The following is a 20,228-nucleotide window of genomic DNA, read 5'->3' on the forward strand; positions in this document are numbered from 1 at the left end:
TCATAGTATATAACGAAGTTGTGTTTTGTGTTACAAATCAAGCCCTGGTAGCTTTTGTTTCCCCCATACTGCTGTATATTTCTCATTTTTATTCTCAAGCGACGGAGCCGCTGCCTTCAGGCCCTGAGAGAGAGGCAGAGAATCTCCCGCTCAGAAGCTCCGAAGGCGGAACTCGCTCAGCCGTTGCCCGGCAACCGGAGCTCCCGACTCTTAAGCGTCTGAGTGGGCAGCGGCCTCCTCGGGGGCGGCTCCGCTCCCAAAGGCCGAGGGTCCGATTGGCCTCTTCCCGGCGCGGGATTAGCATGACCCGGCGCATGCGCCCTGCGGGGGCTCTGGTTTCCCCTCAGGCAGGGCGGCAAGCGCCTGTTGAAAGCGGGGCGCACGAAAAGCGATGGCCGCGGACGGGGTTCCGCTGACGGAGGAAAGCATCCGCGAGAGAGTCTGCCTGACGCACCAGAATCTCGGTGACCGACGAGCGTGGGTTGCAGGGAGGTGGGGAGGACCGCGCTCCAGGCGCCCCTGACTGCCTGTTGGATCCGTTAATCAGGCGGCAAAAAAGGCGGGATGGTGTACTACACGCGGAGGGGGCTGGACAAGGGGTGCGCGCTGTCCTATCGGAGAGGCGGAGGCTGTTGATTGACGGGTCGATCCTCTGTCCAGTAGGGGGCGATGTATGTGTAAGCGTTTATGTGTCCTTGGGAGAACCTTCTTAGGCTTCGCGCAGGCGCAGCCAACGTGCTGCTGCTCCCAGGACCCTCTTCCCGCCCCGCTCGGCTGGGTATTCTGCTTTTCCAACAGCAAATATTTATGTCAGACTAGAGTAGGTCGCAATAACCACAGACAGTAGCTTGAAAAAACAAAAAGCATTGCAATCATTATAATATCAAATACAGTGGTGTATAAACATTTATAAAAATAAATGTAGATCTGCTTCTCCAGGTGTTATTAGATAGCTCATCCTTACACCTGAAATAATTTAAGGGCAGAGATGACTAAACTGTTTCTCTGTTGCTTGGTTCCATATGCCCAGCATGTCCAAAGTCCGTTTCAGGGGCCTAATCCGGCCCGCCGGTCTATTTAATCTGGCTCCCGTGGCAGTATATGTCCTGGGGTAAAATCCTTTAGAAAGCTCAGCAACTTAAATCCTAAAAAAGCTCAACAACTTTGGGGTAAACCTCAACCGTAAAAAAAGCTCAACAACTTTGGTTGGCCCTTTGATGATGTTCCCTTCATCAAATCTGGCCCTCTTTGAAAAAAGCTTGGGCACCCCTGCCATATCCCATCATCCCTCATGATTGGCCATGCTGGCTGGGGATGATAGGAGTTGGGGGCTAGCAACATTGGGGAGCCACCTGGAGAGCAAAGCCAAAGCACTCACTTACGTGAAGAAACAACATGAATTTATTCTGAAGCTGGATAGGTGTTTGATTTGGAAGTACTTCAATGCCCCACTTATGCAAAGAATGACAATAACCGCCTGTCCCCAGTGAGTCCATTTGGAAGGAGATGAGACCAGAGCAGAGATGCAGTAGACTCAAAGGAACCATTAACTATGGGATCAATTTATTTATTGGATTGATTACATGAAGAGTCTGCTATTCATAGCATCTTCTGTTGTATCTGTGTTCCAACTCTTGAACTGGGCAAAAGATTTTCACAACTTCAAAGTTTCATATACCTTTTTTAAAGTAAAAAAATCTGGTCCAATCCAATATTGAACTTTGCCAATTTTCTATCTCTTGTTCTCTGGAGCCATCAGAAACTCAACTTTCTGTTTTTAGCCTTTTAGGACTTGGGACCCACATTCAGTTGCAGTCTGAAATGTAGGCTACACTTAATATTTTGGCAGTGCAGTGCAAGTCTGGTTTCCCCCACCCTGTTTCCTTCCTATTCTCTTTTTCTTCCTTCATGGACACTTCTTCTAAACACTTTTATCCACACTATTATCATGAAATACGTTGTTCCATATCTTAAGTCCCATCAGAATGAATTATTAAACTCTCAACAATTTTCTCATTCTAGCTGATGTCCGGTCATTGTCTCTTCCTGGAACTTACCATGAAAAGATTAGTCATTTAGGAAACTCATTGGAAAATTTTATTCATCTAAAATCACTTGACCTTTCACGCAATGCATTGACTACCTTGGAGGTAAGGCATATTTGGGGCTTTGTATGTTTTACATTGTAGATCTATTGAATTAACATTTCAGATATGGTTCACCCGGTTTGCATATAGGATTGGTAATTTTACCCTGTTGTGGTTTACAACTATAAACAATCTGTAAAAAGATAAAAGCTCACCCAAGATATCTAAATCCCTTGCAAAGGTACCATATTTCAGTGGTCCAGCATAGGTTCTAAAACATGCCATTGCCATTCAGATTAGAAAATTCTGAGCTAGATGCACAGATAGATACTCTTAACTTGATAAGAGTAGCTTGATAAGGCAGCTTTATATCGTATGTTCATTTGTCTTTTATTGTAGCCAACAAAAACTGGCCAGAGTAAAAAAAACTGTCACAAAAGGCTTAAGGTTGGCTTCAGGAATCACTGAAGAAAGTTGTTTTCATAAGCAGGCATGCCAGATTCTGCCCCACTTTGTGTGTGCCCAGCGTGCAGCTGTGATGTCACACGTGCGGTGCGTGTGTGACATCACACGGCAGGAGGAGGCCCAATGGGACCCACCGTGGCCATGGGGAGGCCCAACAAGAAGGCCCAACAGGGCCCAGTGCAATCTCCAGAAGGCCCATTGGGGCCTGGTGTGTCTGTGGGTGGACCCAATGGGGCCTTGCGCAGTCTCACAAAGGCCCCACAAGAGAGGTAAGAGAGCTTAACAGCAATGGGTGAAGGCCAGGCACCCACAGTCCAAATTTTGTGAGTGCCCTGGCACTCAGAGCCCCCAAGATGTGGTCCCAGTCTTCGTAAGTGTGGTGAAGTCACTATGACTGCTTATTTTGTGTCTGGATTTATATTTGTGATGCATTTTAATTCCTGTTTCTTTAAAGCTTCTCACAGCAACATCACCTCCCCAATTACCTAGTGAGGTAGGTTAACTGAGGATCAGGGAGTAGTCCAAAGCCATCCAGTGAACTTAATAGCTGTGTGGGGAACTGAATTCAAGTTTCCTTAGTGGGAATCTGTATTTAAATATAAATAAATTAAGGTAGTTAGAAGGAGCTTTTTACTCAGGGTAAATAAGCGTGATATTGGATCTGGCCATAGAGATATAACTACGGCTTATAGTAGGAGAATGTGGAGTCTCAAATACGTGTGCTCTCACGACTTTGTGTGCCCAAACCAGCACTCCCAACTTTTGGGATCCATCCTACCAGTGTACACCAAGTCAGCGGATGCTGAAAGATCCAGACCAGGGTAGATTTCTGGTCAACTGGTTGTTTCTCCTTTCTCCTTGTTAGCTGTGAGGAGGTTGACTCTGTAAGCAAGCACTGGGTCCACTGGTGGCCATTTGAGGGCTGGGTTTGGCTCACAGACTTCTAGTTGCCAATTATTACAGTAGATAGATTTGGGAAGAGTCATAAGTAGGCAGACTTTGCATGCAAAAGGTCTCAGTTTCAATCTCTAATATCTCCAGGCAGGGCTTGCGAATACTGAAAGCCTGGAGAGTTTCTACCAGTCAATACAGACAACAATGAGCTAGCTGGATTATTGATATGACAGCACAGTATATGGCAACTTTCTATGTTCTGAAAGTCGGCTGAGGCAGGTGGCTTGGGCTTTTAGTAGCAATCTCCCTCTGACGGAGGTAAAGGTAAAGGGACCCCTGACTGTTAGGTCCGGTTGTGACCGACTCTGGGGTTGCGGCGCTCATCTCACATTATTGGCCGAGGGAACCGGCGTACAGCTCCCAGGTCATGTGGCCAGCAAGACAAAGCCGCTTCTGGCGAACCAGAGCAACGCATGGAAATGCCATTTACCTTCTCGCCGGAGTGGTACCTATTTATCTACTTGTACTATGACGTGCTTTCGAACTGCTAGGTTGGTAGGAGCAGGGACCGAGCAACTGGAGCTCACCCCGTTGCAGGGATTCGAACCGCCGACCTTCTGATTGGCAAGCCCTAGGCTCTCTCTGACGGAGAGTTAGTAATTAAATTTTTTTAAAAAAATTATAAACTGTAAAATATAGTAAACATTGTGTTATTCGTGTGTGTGTGTGTGTGCGTGCGTGCGTTTATAACAATATAGTCATTATTTATGGTACTACTGTATTGTACTATAGTATAGTAAAAAAAACTCCTGGCTTAAAGCCCATCCTAGCTAAGGCTTATGTGTAGCCATGCCTGCAAGAGCACTTCCGGGCTATGAATCTGAGTGGCCTTGAGAGGTTGAACCCCACTGGTGAGGTGTATTCCTATTGCCACTATTCAATGAGGCCTTCAGACCATCATTGAGCCTTGAGCCTCAGTTGGTTTACTTGAGTAGTGGGCATTATAACTTAATAATTATCTAAGGTACCCTATTCAGATTAAGCAACTGCTTCTTTTGGAAGGTATGTACCAACATATTTATGTAAGATATAGATTATATATCTGTGTATGTGGTTGCATAGAGTACTTAGCCTGTTATTTATTGTTTGATCCATTATATAACTCTTTTAGAGTGAAATTTCAATCCCACTATATGTGGTCAATACAGGATAGTGTATGATACTTGCTTTTAGATCAATATGAGTGTATTAAGTAGCATTATTTGCTGCTGCAGTTAGGAAAGTTTGAGCTTTAAAGAAAGTGTCAGTGGATTGCAAAAGTGTTCTCTAATCTTAGTAAGCAGAAAGAATTCACTGAATGGTTTATTTTAGCTATGCTTCCTTATGTTAAACAAAAATTGGGCAATGGCTCAGTGGCTCATGTTTTTACATCTTCAGATATTTATCTTGCTTAGTACTGTTTGCAATTGTCTGGCTACAAGCAATTTACACATAGTTTACTGGAGTTGTAAGATGGGAATAAACACACAATTGCTTTTTAACCATTTGTTAACAGGGCCTTCAACATCTTACATGCCTAGAAAAACTCAATCTTTACTTCAATTACATTTCCTCATTGTCGGAAGTATTTCGACTTCACAGCTTAACTGCACTCAAGGATGTGGATTTCCGGCTGAATCCTGTTGTTAAAAATGAATCTGATTATCGGCTTTTTGTCATTCACATGCTCCCGAATCTCAGGCAGTTGGGTGAGTAAGATGACACAACAGTACATATTGCAAAAAAAAAAAAAAGGTATTAGAATATTTTTCCTTCAGTGGCTGAACTAGTTTAGATTTATAGCCCAGCTATTCCCAAAGATGGGAAATATTTTTTATCATCTCATGTTACTTTTTTAAGGCAAGCAACTAAATGTAGAATGTGAATGCAGTAAATAGATCTCTGAAAGCACATGTATCATATATGCATGCGCTCATCTGGAAACTAGGATGTCTGCTGCTACTTGTTGAGGGTACATTTTTGTGGCCAAGCTGTTTCTTCTTGTTTTTGTTTTGCTGTGCGGCGAAATGAAGTGCCATAATTCCCTTTTGCTGCTTACCTTCTTTTTCATTTCCTATGTATGCATTTTCTGAAAAACTGACAGATAGCTCAGTTGACAAGAGTGTGGTGCTGATGATGCTAAGATTGCCGGTTTGATCTGCATGTTCCTGCATTGCAGGGGGTTGGATGAGATGACCCTCAGGGTCCCTTCCAACTCCAGGATTCTAAACCTTCTACCAAATCCATTTGTAGTATTCTTGCCTTTTTATAGGGAAGCTTTGCAAATTGTATCCAAATTCTTTGCACTTGCTCAAAGGGGCCAGTCCTGTTTCCTGTTCTCTGTTGTCCTGTCTTGTCCCATCCCACAAATACTTCAGTCCCTTTAAGCCGCTTTTCAACTGAAGGTGGGTTTGGGAGCTGTCAGTCATGAAGTAGAAAGGAGAGGTGGCTGAGAGGCAGCCTTGATGGCTGTTGAATCTTGGCAAAGAGCCTGGCTTCTTTTCCCTTGCAAGGTAAAAATTTCTGAGCAGTATAAAGAAATCAGGACTTTGAGGTTGACTTTCTTATTTACACAGCATGTGTATACGCAATGGCAAAAACATGTAATAAATTAACTGGGGGGAAAGGGAGTACGAGAATTTATCATGGTTCTCCTATCAAAGTTCCTATGAGATCTACCATTCATTTGGAATTGGAAAAGCTAGCACAGTTAGATTATCATAGATTCGATGGGAAGGAAAGGTGACTTCAGTTTACAGAGTCTTGATTCTGAATGATTAAAGAGCCAAACCATGACCATAAAGCAATCATTTGAACAATGTCACAGTAATAGCAGTTTGTGTATGAAAGGGAGCTTTATTCTGTTTGACGGTTGCATTTCAATATTCTTTGTAAATGTGATATCATTAGACATCCTCATAACGCGCACCTTGCTCTACATGGCAGCTATATACATAAATACTTTGATAAGAAAATAGTTTTCTTCTTTGTTTCCTGCTTCATTTCTGTTGACAGGATACTTACCTACATTTGCACAAACCCATGCAGTTCTTGGCAGTCTTACTCAGGGATAGTTTTGGAGACCCTTCTCCTTGGTGAAACAAATGTCTTCAATTTATTTCTGGAAGTTACAGATCCTGGGTACCTGTAGATGCTGTTGCACTAAACCAGAGCAGCGGCACTGAAAGCCCTGCTCTGAGTTACTGTGCATAGCTGCGGTCTTGCATGAGCTCACAGAGCCTGGTGCGCACGTGTGCTGGTAGGTGGCTGGGAGCACAGCGTGCAGCAGGGCATGGAGGGTAAAGGAGCCCGTTGCAGCACCCCAGCCCTCACCTCTGACCCCGTTGCAGTGATCCTTCCCCACCATACCTGCCAAGTTGCTGTCAGAGAAATAAGGGACCGGGCCGGAAATAGCAGACCAGAAGTAGTGCTGCCGCCATTTTGGAACTGGGCGGAGCATGCTCAGAAGTGACTTTTGATGCTGCTTTGCCCAGTTCCAAAATGGCCACCGCGCCAGAAGTCGCCCCCTCAAAAATCTGCCACATCCCTCTGGGACCCCCCACGCTATGCCCCTGGTGCATAGGGCTGCTTTATGGTGTGAAAATTAAAAAGAAATCATTCGTCTCCCATTTCTTTCTCTTACTTGCAGTACCTCCCCTTCTTGGTTCGCAGTGTTATGAAATATACCCTGGACCCTTTATTTTCATTATTAACCAGAAGGGGCTATGGCTCAGAGGGATGAATTGACAAGCATCTCTTGGTGGCGTCTGTCTCTGTGCCACTAGGATATTGCTCTGACAATTTTCGCCTGAGTTTTGCAGACTGAGGGAGCAAATCAGTACCCTCGTTTTCATTGTGCCATTCTCCCCAAGTTTTGGGGGGAAGTTGTTGGTTTTTTTTAATTATTCGGATTATTTTATACTCTGCTTTCACACGTGACTTATAGTGACTCACAACTTGAAAATATTTCAAAAGTTAAATGAATAGAACTATAAAATACCTGTACATGTATTTTGTCCTGGAAGGCAACACTTTATGCTTGGTAATTGTTTTTAAAAACTTCAATAAAGTTTGTAAAAAAAAAAAACTTAAATATTAAAACCCAGATAATGTTCAAAATAGGTCAGTGCACATATCTTAAATGTTGTATGCATGGTCACCATGAACTTAATCCAGTCGATTGCACCAGATTTAGGCATGAGGGGGAGGGAAGAGAATCTTCAGAGTGTTAGGGTTAAAAGCAATTGAGTTTCATCAGCAGAAACTGGTTGAGGAACTTACACATAGAGACCAAGGCTTAAACAAATGCTTGGTTTAATGGAGAAAGGAAAAATTACAAAAATTAAATTAAATTAGGCTTACACAAAATACCCACACAACCAAACCACCCACCAAGAGCACACTGGGAAAACGCCCAGCACAGAGGCAACACACAACACCCCTGATATACCCTGCATCATCAGCTTCACAGCAACACCTGTAGAGCTGCTCCACAGCTGCAGAGCTCCAGTCATTAAATCTTTCCTGACTCTTAAAGGTACAGTGAAACAATAATGACACTTTTACACAATCATTCAACATATCCCCTGCAGTTCATTATTGTGAAACAGAGACAAACTTTGTACATGTCTTTCATGCGCAACTTTTGGAAGTGCTTTAGTAAAGATGTCTGCAACTTGTCTGTCACCGGGGACATATTCAAAAACAATTGTTTTGTCAGCAATCAAATTCTTTACAAATTGTAAACGTAATCTCAACACTCTAGTGCGCTGTGTGTTGGTTTCTGAGCACAGGATAGCAAGTCCACTCTGGGAATCGAGATAAACTTTTACTGGGAGTGATACTGGCATCTTTAAGTCTTCAAATATTTGTAAATACCACTCTATATCACGAATGGCCTGAGTACAGGCATATAACTCACTTTCAGTTGAAGAAAGACAATTAATCCTTTGATTCTGTGCTTTCCATTCAAAAGGACACCCATTATAAAAATAAACCATACCAGATGTACCTTTGTAATTATTTTGCTCTACAGCATGAGATGCATCACAATATATTTCAAAACCTTTGTCAATAGATGGTGTAAATTCCAATCTGTAATGTTTTGTGTGTTTGAGGTACATCACCACTCTCTTAAGAGCTTTGAAGCATTGGGTAGTGGGTTTTTCTACAAATTTTGCCAGAAAATGAAAAGCATAAGTCACATCTGGCCTTGAAACTCTTTGAATAAAATTGAGCTTGCCTATGGCAGAGCGATACAAAGTTTTGTCAGAGAACGTGTTATTGCCATCTGTAAAAGTGAAACCACATACCATAGGCGTTTCTTTCCCATTTGCATTCTTTAAACATAACATTTCAACAAGATCATCTATTTTTGCATTTTGATGAATCAGATAAGAACCATTTTTGCCTTCTTCAATTTGCATGGATATATAGTTTTTAGCTTTGCCTAATTCTACCACATCAAATTTTTCTTGTAACAGTGACACTATCTGTGTATATTCATGTTTAGTTTTTGTAGAAATTAATATATCATCTACAAACGCACATAATTTGGTCACAGAATTTCCATTTTCTTTTGTAAATACACAGTTATCTGCCTTGCCTTGTGTAAAACCAAAATTCAGCAATTCCTTCACTAAAGTCTGATGCCAGTTTTTACCACTCTGATGCAAACCATAAAGAGATTTATTTAGTTTGCACACTACTCCTTTAGTGGCGATTACGCTATCAGGGACACGCATAAAAATTTGTTCTTCTAAATCTGCAAACAAATAGGCAGTTTTTATATCTACATGATAGACAGAATGTCCACGCTGGGATGCATCTTTTAACAAAAGCTTAACAGATTCATATTTTACGCTCGGTGAGTAACACAAATCATAGTCTTCACCTGGGATTTGCTGGAAACCTCTGGCTACTAACCTAGCCTTGTACCTTACAACTTCATTTTTATCATTCATTTTCACTTTATAAACCCATTTTGAATCAATAACTCTCATGTCTGGGGTTTGTGGTACAAGAGACCAAGTGTTATGCTCTTTTAAAGAAGCTATTTCAGCATCCATAGCTTTGTACCAATTTACAGCTTCATGCAAAGGTAATTTTTGAACATCGTTGTAGCATTTTGGCTCAAAAACTACTTTATTGGCATACACAGTGTATAACTGCTCTTTTGAAAACCGTCTTGGTTCCTGTCTCTTTCTGTCTGAACGTCTTAGTCCTGAAGAAGAGCTAGGCCCTTCAGAATCAGTAGAACTATTTGGACTTCTAGCTTCAGACTGTAAATTGCTATCATCAGAATGATGAGACTCTTGTGGGCTTTTCTTACTTTCAGAAAACTCAGAAGAACTTAACCTTTCTTTAGGTGTCTGTGTCTTTAAATTTTCAAACAAATCACCAGACACAACAGGCTTTTCGTCTTCAGATCCACTAGTATCCCCTGCTCCAGCTTCTCCCTCTTCTACTTCTACTTCCTCCTCATCAGCATTATCTAAACCATCACTATCTTGAAAAATAGCAACTCTATTCCAATTTACAGTTTCAATCATGCTTCTGGTAATATGAAATTTGCCAGTTGCTGGTACATAAACTCTGTACGCCCCCTGCTGGTAGCCCATAAACTTTCCTTGAACACTACGCTCATCCAACTTGTGTCTAGCAGGGTAGTGAATAATAACGTCTGAACCCCAAATTCGCAGGTATTTTATATTAGGGCGTTTTTTGAACAACATTTCATAGGGTGTAACATTTAAACTAGAATGATAGGATCTGTTTTTAACAAAAAGATAGGCATGAAGAGATTCCGCCCAATATTCTTTCCCCAAATTAGCATCATGCAAGTAAGTTTTAACACCTGCCTGCAAATCACGTTGCACTACTTCTACAATCCCATTCTGCCAAGGACTTCTAGGGCAGGACAACTCGTGAACAGTCCCCTGCGCTTCCAGGAAATGTGAAAATTCCTCAGAAACAAATTCCCCCCCCCTGTCAGAAAACAAATGCTTTATAGGTTTGTTAAAGTGGGTTTTTACCCAGTTGCAAAAAATCTTGTACTTCTCAAGTGCTTGTGACTTTTCAGCAATGGTGTAAACAAAACAATATCTGCTGTACTGATCAATAAGAGTAAGCCAATATTTTGAATTTCCTAAAGAAGGAGGGAGTGGCCCTACTAAATCACAATGCACACGTTCAAATGGCTCTGTTACTTTCCTGCCTGAGCATTTACCCTTTCTTGCAACTTTTATCTTATTCTTACAACAAGATACACATTGCATATAGTATTTACATGGCTTTAAATTTAGTCCATCAACAATCTTCTCTGTCTTTATCACATCTGTGAAATTTAAATGTCCCAAAAGTCTATGCGCCTCATGAATACATCCAGAGTGAGGCTTTACATTTCTCAACCCCTGACTTTTTCTCAACCCTTGACTTGGCTGGGTTACTCTACAGTTCACAGGTGGCTGTGAATGCGTTTTGAAATATAGTCTATATAAACCTTCAGACTCTCTGGCATACAATACACGCTTTCCCCCTTTGTAGAACTCACATAGTGATTTTGTGAAGCACACAGTTACTCCTTGGCGTGCAAAGCAACTTACTGATAATAAATTGTCCACTGATGAGCAGTAAGTGCAATTTGCTATTGTGATGTTCAAGGAGTCAAGTTTCACAGTACCTCTGCCAAGCGACTGTAGAACGTCGGAGTTGGCCAGATGAATGGTGCCAATTTCCTCTTCGAAAGAAACAAACAGACTTCGGTCGTTACAAAGATGAATTGACGCCCCGGAATCTACTACAAACGATTTCCACGTGTCATCTTTAATTACTTTACGACCTAATTCACGAACATGGAACGCTCGCGGCTCACGTCCATCTTTACGATGTGCTGCCGACTGCTGGGTTGCTGTCTGTGATTTACAAACTGGAACAGACCCTGAAGCATTTTGCTTTTTAAATTTGCAGTCCCTCGCAAGGTGCCCCTGCTTTTTACAAAACCAGCAATGCTTGGAAGTTTTGAATGCAGATGAATCACCACAGACTTGCATACGGCGTTCCTCATTATTTTTAGAAATAGGAGTGCTAATCCCACAAGCCTCCCTTCTGTCCAGCTCGCCCATCAATCTTGCTGTTACCCCTTCCACAGTTAATTTTGCTGGAGGTACAGCAGATATCTGGCTAGCTACGGCAGACGCTGACTCCTTTCTAAGGTGCACTGCCGCTAGACTGTCCCACATTTCTTTGGCAGTTTTCTTATTTCTTATATGCACAACTTGCTGATCACTAACAGACAAGTTAATTAATGCCCTTGCTTTAGCATCACCTTTCGACCAGGCATCGGTCACAGGAGCAGGAGGGTCCTCGGTCACGTACTTCCACACATCACGGGAAGTTAGAAGTGCTTCCATGCGAAAGGACCATAGACTGTAGTTCTCGGCCGTTAGTTGCGGGAATGTTAAAGCCTTCTCAGCCTCAGCAACACGGTCTGCCATGCTGGAACTTTTCAACCACCAGCCCACAAAACCGTTGCAGCAAAAAGAAGGAAAAAAACCTTTCTAAACCTTTCTCCAAAAACTAACATGTGCAGTTCCACGCTCAACCACTGGGCCCATAACCAAGATGTTAGGGTTAAAAGCAATTGAGTTTCATCAGCAGAAACTGGTTGAGGAACTTACACATAGAGACCAAGGCTTAAACAAATGCTTGGTTTAAAGGAGAAAGGAAAAATTACAAAAATTAAATTAAATTAGGCTTACACAAAATACCCACACAACCAAACCACCCACCAAGAGCACACTGGGAAAACGCCCAGCACAGAGGCAACACACAACACCCCTGATATACCCTGCATCATCAGCTTCACAGCAACACCTGTAGAGCTGCTCCACAGCTGCAGAGCTCCAGTCATTAAATCTTTCCTGACTCTTAAAGGTACAGTGAAACAATAATGACACTTTTACACAATCATTCAACACAGAGGTTATCTAGTTAGCCTCTTGCCAGTGCAGGAAATCTACTACATTCCTGATAAGTGGCTATCAAGCCTCTGTTTGGAAACCTCTTAACGAAGCAGAGACTGCCATCTTCCAAGGCAGTCTGTTGATATTATTGGGAAGTTCTTCCTAATGCATAGACTAAGCCTTCATCTTTGAATTTGAACCCATTGGTTTAGTTTGTGCCCTCTGGCGCAGGGCTGCCAACATGGTTCCTGGGTTGCCAACAGAGGTGCCCTTGCTTCTCCCTGTACCTGCAAAATCTCAGAAACCCCCCTCCCTCTGCACTCACTGTTCCCTTCAACACAGTGGTGTAAGCGTTTGCGGGAGGGCACAGGGGCAGTTGCCACGAGGCGCAAAATTGTGGAGGGGGGGGGTTAAGAAAAAACTTTCATCTTATAAATTTGGGGATATTCTAGTATTGAATTTGCAAATGTTCTCCTTGCATGCAGACCATTGTAAATACATTTTCTTCCCTTTTGGGTGGGTTTTGTTTTGTTTTGTTTAGATGATCGTCCTGTGAGAGACAGTGAACGAAAAGCATCCCTTTTACATTTCTCTACCGATCATGCTTATAAATTCAGGAAGCCTCCACTGGTAACAAGATGGACTGAAACAGAAAGGTAGGATCAGAACAAGGGTTCAAGCAACTGTAATCATGCGACTGTGGAAATATCTGGAAATTGGGACAGGGCTGCCTGGGGAATTTGTGTATGCCCCTTCCTGTTACTGTGCTGTCCCAATCCCACTGCCAATTAGAGGACCCTCTGGAATAGCACCATAGTGGTGTGGTGAAGCCCTTGGGCTTCTCTGAGTGCCTCTCCTAACTGCAAATCTCTGGGCTGCATTGGATGCAGCTTTTCCTTTGAATCTTGGCCCTCAACTTTCAGTCATAGCTGTCAAGTTTTCCCTTTTCTCGCGAGGAAGCCTATTCAGCATAAGGGAATTTCCCTTTTAAAAAGGGAGAAGTTGACAGCTATGCTTTCAGTGCTTTATCTCCAGAGTATGAAAGGCTCAGCATTATGCATGAAGTTACCTGTGTGTTAATAGTATTTTTTTTGTAGAGAGAGGGCCTGGCTTTGTAGGCATTACAGGTTATCAGTTTTGAAACCAAGTGGTTTGAATTTGAAAAGTAATAGGCTGGGATTCGAAGGCCTGCACAGAAAGTGATCCCTGTGCAGGTTGTGTCTGAGGCTCCCTTTTCTGAGTGTAGAACCCCAACCCCATACTATCTAAGGGACTGGAGAATAATCTGTGGGGAGCAGCCCCTGTCGCAATAGCTGCAGTGTAAAGATGGAGAAATCTTAGCATGAACAAACATGAAACTATTTGCTTGTGTCTTACTTTATTTATTCGATAAAAATACACCATAAATATTATATAATTTTTATACATTGTAACAAAACCTCGAAGTGCTTTTCAAGAAATATGAGAATTACTGTATCAATAAAGCAGTTAAAAACAATTAACTAACAACATTTCAAAAACAATTTAAATCATTAGTAACCAAAAAGAGATTAAAACATGTCAACATCTGTAACTTGCCTAAACAAAAAGGTTTCAAGCAGGCACCAGAAATAAGACAGCAAATGCACCTGTCTGGTGTCAATAGGAAGGGAGTTCCAAAGTGTAGGTGCTGCCATACTAAAATAGCTATTTCTTACAAGTGTGGAACCAGGTATTGCGTGGCATCTTTAACCCTGCCAGTTCTGCGGCCTAAAGCGGTTGACAGGAGAGCACATGTGGGGTAGGGCGACCCTGCAAGGTAGTCTGCTCAACATTTTGCCCTCCAGATGTTTTGGATTATGGCTCCCATCATCCCTGACAATCAGTCATGCTGGCTAGATGGAAGTTGTAGTCCAGAACAACTGGAAGGTATAAGGTGGGGCAGTTGCCTTAGACACAAGCAGTTACTTTCATGTGAATGCTGGGATTTCTCAGTTTCCTTAGACCAGACTGGAGGAAGGCTGGCTGAAGGGGTCTGGCAAAGGCTTTCAGTCTGGGGGACTTAGGGGCATGATAGAGGATGCACCACTGCTCTGCTTTTTAACTGGCCCGACTCTGCCAGCAGCACCTGGCAAGAAGGGAAATCAGTATCAGCCCCCTGGTTTTGGTTTTCTAAGGGTTTTAGTTGAACTGCCAAAGAAGATTCAAAAGGGTAGAAGTCTGTGTGTGCCCCCCCCCCATGGAAACTAAACTTAATTGGCACTCTGAGTAGTACACCATTGGTAGACTTGTGCAAGTCTGGTGTGCTTTGATTCGTGTGGCAGAGCGGACAAGCTTTTGCTTCCTTAACTGATGCAGCCTGCTTCCTTCCTGCAATTCTGCATACCTAAGACGACAATCCCACCATCTACAACTAGGGCAGATTTTCTGTGTCGCATGTGCCAGTGGAAAACGGGATGATAACTGATAAACAGTGTTCAGTAAAGATTCATGTGCACCTTTTACTCAGCAGCAAACATGCCTGTTGTTTATCTGTGCTGTAGACAGAGTTCAGCACACTATTGGCATATCTGGTCATACTTGAGAGTTGCCTTGGCACCGAGCCATTACAGGCCATGCGGTTCCTGTTTCAAACAGGAGTCATTTCATCTTGCTTCAGGCAAAGCCAGGAACGTAGGGATGTACTATGCAGACGTGGTGAATATCCAAGTACTTGGGCTTCATTTACAGCTTGAGTTGTAACTACGGTATGTTTGCTTTCTGTGGCACAGGAAGTCTCTGAAAGGCTTAAAACCTCTGTTAGATCTTCTGAGTCTTAATCAGGCTAACTGACCTACTTTCCCTTGTCAAAAGTGTGCTAATTAGAATTAGATTATGAGCTCTCCATGGCCGTCTTCAGATGTTACCACTTTAAAAAGCAACCCTGGTACAGCGGCCCTGTGGAGGCCAACATTTAGCCCAGGCATCCCCAAACTTCGGCCCTCCAGATGTTTTGGACTACAATTCCCATGATCCCTGACCACTGGTCCTGTTAACTAGGGATCATGGGAGTTGTAGGCCAAAACATCTGGAGGGCCGAAGTTTGGGGATGCCTGATTTAGCCTCTCTCCTGGAGGCGTGCAAGACCTCTTGGCTACTCAGGTGATTTGAGTGATCTTCTGCAGCAGAGTGTGTTGCCTGTCTGTGGAGGCTCCCCACAAGCTCCTCAGTCATGCAGGAAGCCTCTATGGGTACACAAGGCTCCCCACTTGAGAGCTTCGCGCAGGTTACCTGAATATTGGGTGCATGGCCCTGTGGGGCAGGGCTAAGCTAACATCCATGCCACCCTTTTAGGGCAGCAGTGCCTGAAGAGGGCTTATGTCGTCATTTGTTTCTTTAGGTACATTTTTCTCTCAAATGAAAACTTAAATAAGGTATAAAAAGCATGCCGTTTTCTTTCCGCAGCTCTGCCCATCCAAGAGTTGAATACATTAACTTCATGTCAAAAAAGTGCTTGGTGATGGATAAAGATGATGAGGCGGTCCTGAACCTCATTACAAAGTGTGAATGGGACTTAAGTAAGCCTCCAGAAATAACTGGATCGACTGAAAGTCACCCCAAAGTTGAATTCCACGATTTACACAGTATGTGGTTTGATTTTTACTTATCTCATGTTGTCTTCAATAACAGACTAGTTCATGTCAGGGTGGAACCCCAGGCTTCTGGGTTGTATATATAGTAGTCTTAAATGCTCACCAATCTATTTCATAGTTGGGAATTTATTACTTGTTTGGTGGACAACCCTCTCTTTAGTATCCATTCTGATGTTATGTGATGATGTCACAATGTAGGCTTGGAGCCTTAGACCATCCTGCGATACCGTTGAGATAAATGGAAGTTTTTTTGCATCTCAAAACACCCAACCACTGCCTTTGTATTTATACCCCACTGAACCAAGGTTGGGATTTGGAGTGTAAGAAGAGCCCGACTGGATCAGGCCAAGTCCCTTTAGTTCAGCATTCTGTTTTCACCAGTAGCCAACCAGATACTTTTAAACACAGTTTAAAAACCAGTTTTTAAAGGTCTCCCTATAAACAGATGTAGGGTGGTATATTCTACTTTGCATGAGTGTTCCAAATATATGGGGCCACTACTAAAAAAAGGCTCCTTTTCTAGTTCCAACCAACCTGATGGAGCCTTATCTTAAGGCAGCTAGTTCAGGAGGGAAGAACCAAACAAAGAAAGGACAGAAAAAAGCTTTTTTTTAAAAGTAAACAACAGTAGGAAGGCAAAAAGAGCAAAACACACAGCAGAAAATAGAAAGGACAGCAAATTACACAAAGCAAAAAACTCACAAAGGTGGAGCTACAGTAAAAGTGACGACCTTGGAATGGAAACTATACAGGGCCTATGACTGATGCCTTCTGTGATGCTGCGGTATATAGTATGGGTTTCTGTAGATTAATTTACTATTTAAATCTATTTCTTGAGGTATTCACAAAATAGAAGATAACACTAAGAGGCATCGGAAGCCAGGAGCCTCTCCACCACGGCTTGTCTTATTGCAGAAGTGGAAGCAAGAAAACCTGCCCAAGGTAAATAAAAACATTTAAAATCCTGTGTTGTACATACTTCCCATGTCAAGAATGCCTCCAACTCAGTGTGCGGTTCTCGAAGCAAACCATACAGGATCTGGTTGCCTTTAACATAACCAGTGTGAAAGCCAGCATGGCTAGAGGGTTGAACTAGGACCTGGGAAACCAGGGTTAGGATCCCCACTCAGCCATGAATTTCACTGGGTCACCTTGGGCTAGTCACAGCCTCCTAGCCTGTGAGGATAAAAGGGAGGGCAGGACAAGTGTGTCCGCCACCTTGAGCTCCTTGGAGAAAAGGGGGGTTATCACACAAACAGTGTTCTGAAGCTCCCAGGGTGTTCTGTTACTTTGGAGTGGCTTTCCCCTCTGGCAGAGATAGGCAGGGTTCACATCCTAATAATAGTACATCTCTGGGAGCCTCCCCACCCCCAAGACCAGTTTTCTGCAACATGCAGATTATTTGGGTCTAGATGGAGCTCTTAAAAACCCAGCTGTTTAGCTTTATTACAAAAGATTTTAAATGACGTATCTGCTTCTCTGTTTTGCCCTCCCCATCCCAAATTATTTTTCCTGGACTCGCAAGGGATTCCTAGAGGGGTAGGAACCTCAGCAGGAGACCTGGTGGTTTACAGCTGTTTGCCTGGCTACAAACCACCTGGGAAGAGCTTGAAAGAGTAGGTGTGAGAAAGTGGAAGTCTCCATAGCACACAGGAGTCTCCATAGGGGGCAGGTACAAAACAGAGCATTATAGCATTAAAGAGCAGCAAATTGAGTGATGAGGAGCTGTAAGGCCAGGGAAGTACCCAGGCTTCAAAACATAATTTGGTGTGAACTGGAGACGAGCTGGAGAAAGGAGGGAGGGAGTACCTCTCCCACTCTCATGGGAACAGTTCCTCCCTTTCAGAAAGCCCCAAAGCCAACAGGAGAGCAACATGGGCTCCTACTTCCTGCAGCGGATGCCAAGCCAGACCGCAAAGGAAGGGCCAAACAGGACTGCCAATCGGCTGGTGGGTTCAGACTTAAGCCCTGCTTTTGTCAGGTGTGGTTGTGCTACAGAGGTGGAATCTGCACACATATAGAAACTGTTCTGAAAATACCTTTTACTGTAAAGCGTTTTTAAAAATACATTGAATTTTCCATAAGGCCCACCATCGCCATTTATTGTCACATTGTATATTGCACTTAAAATGTTTTATTTGCAGCTGTATAGCTGAGTCCAGAGATCCTGATTGTAGAAGAGTCCTCTTTTTCTTTTTTTTCTTCTAGGATACTCAGTTAGAAAATAGAAATATGCTGAAAGCCTCAGAAACGAATAAAGGTATGTTATAACAAATGTTATTGTGCTAATTAAATGGCAGAGTTTGGTCATTAATACCATAGGCACCTGATGCGCAGGGTTCCAGCTGTCACTTTGCATGTTGATAGATAGAAAACTTTATTTGCATAACCGACAGGCCATAGCATCAAAAAGACAAACACCAACATAAATACATTACAAATATGGTTACCAATAAAAGCCTATTAAACCTATTAAAACCCAAGGTAAAAGCTGGGTTGTCATTCAGTCGATATCCCTCTGTCCCATGGGCGGCAACCTTGTCTCTGGTAGATTGTTCCGGGCCGGTTAAGTATAGAGTCTGGCCAGATTGGAAGATTGTGAATATAGCCTCGGGAGGATGGTCAGGACAAGGAGAAAGATAATAATAACCACATAATCAGGGATAATAAATAAAAGTAAATTAATAATCTCGTTCCTTGAAACTTGGCATAAATAAAAAGAATAAAATCCTTGGCAGGGAATCCGGGTAACTACACTGTTATCATTCAAATAGCGGCTCTCAGTCTCATTGCTCTCGATAAATCTGGCAACCTTCTCTGTTATCGAGCTGTTCTGGTCGGCTAAGAGTGAAAGCAATTTGGCTTCACATGAGCGGCCCGGGATGACAGATAGGAGCGGCGTGATGGTCTCATCCCTCAGATCTTTATATAGGGGGCAGGACAAGAGAACGTGTGACACAGGCAAAGTCGGTTCTCGATCGGAATTTTTTGGTATCAACCTTCAAGAACAGCTATGGGTAACATATTTAGTCTGGCCCGCCTAAATTTTGGGATGGTTAGGTTAGCCAGATATGGTGCCCGAGAGTCAAAATGGGAGGGGGGCAGATAAGCGTACAAAGCACTAAATTTCTTAATAGAGGCCAAATTATTCTGCTGTTCAATATCCTTCAGGCGCTGGTCAATAAGGGTTTTTGCCTTGGGAAGACCCATTTTAAGTAGGAGCTGTGCTTGGAGGCCACATGTAAGTAATTTTTGATGCACTGCTTTGGACCACAAACTACTGTGTGCATCCCGTGTAACTAGGGGCAATAAGCCGGATGGGTTTAAATTTAAGCGAAGCCAATAATTGAATGTTCTTAGCTAGGTCTGGGTTTCGACAGAGAAAAGGCTGGCCTCCAATCGTAGGGCTAAGGTGGATATATTGTTCTGCAGGGAAATAAAACTTTAAATGTTCAAGGAAGTTTTTGTCAGCAAGCTCTGTCATCTGCCGATTAAAGTGGTTCAGTTCTGAACCAGCCTTGCTCTGTGATTCTGCTGATCGAAGTAAACTGGTCCTTCGTCTCCTTTCATGCCAGCGTGACCTCAGTGACTTAAAGCTAGACTTGAATAATGTGCTTGTAGACTGTTCCAGTTTCCAAACTGTATTACAAAGTATGTTGCAATAATTTGGGTTTCCCCTTCCAGAATATAGATGCTTGCCTGCTTCACCAAATCTACAAGTTTCTCACAGTTACCTTGGTCAAGGACACAAGAAAAAGAAAATCGGTGTTAGAGTTTCATTTTTAGGAGCTAATCCACAAGAGCTGCCCAAGACAGACCCTAATTTGAAGTTCCACAATGAGGCTGAAGCATATGAACAAATCACAAGCCATGCTATTTTTACACCCCATCCAGGTAAAGTTGTTTTTGAAGTGTTTCTGTGGCCTTGCTGTACATCTAAATATACGGCTGCTACCGAAAGCAGCAGCAGCAGCCATGCATCTACCTCCCCCATCCACCCAACACTGTCTTGTCGAATTTAACCTGCGTTTGGTGTCTCAGTCAGTATCCATGACTCTCCACTCCCTACCCACCACAAGAGGCAGGGATATGGGATATGGATCAGTTCTGCTAGATTGTATGAAGGGGAATGTAGGAGCTAGATGTCTGGCTGCTGTTTTCAGCAAAGA

At 43.0% G+C, this 20,228-nt stretch overlaps 1 protein-coding gene across 1 annotated transcript in view; it reads left to right on the plus strand.

Moving 5' to 3' along the window:
- The first annotated feature begins 205 nt into the window (after positions 1–205).
- CEP72 (centrosomal protein 72) overlaps positions 206–20,228 on the plus strand; it is a 32,474-nt gene continuing 12,451 nt past the window's right edge. Inside the window, exons 1-8 of the mRNA XM_035136386.3 lie at positions 206–464; positions 2,023–2,150; positions 5,002–5,194; positions 12,990–13,104; positions 15,872–16,050; positions 16,898–17,001; positions 18,268–18,319; positions 19,744–19,953. Coding sequence (XP_034992277.3) covers positions 392–464; positions 2,023–2,150; positions 5,002–5,194; positions 12,990–13,104; positions 15,872–16,050; positions 16,898–17,001; positions 18,268–18,319; positions 19,744–19,953 — 1,054 coding nt within the window. The 5' untranslated portion in view covers positions 206–391. The remainder of the gene's footprint in view (positions 465–2,022; positions 2,151–5,001; positions 5,195–12,989; positions 13,105–15,871; positions 16,051–16,897; positions 17,002–18,267; positions 18,320–19,743; positions 19,954–20,228) is intronic.

The sequence above is a fragment of the Zootoca vivipara genome, chromosome 12, assembly GCF_965207765.1.
Source record: "Zootoca vivipara chromosome 12, rZooViv2.hap1.1, whole genome shotgun sequence".
NCBI lineage: Eukaryota > Metazoa > Chordata > Lepidosauria > Squamata > Lacertidae > Zootoca > Zootoca vivipara.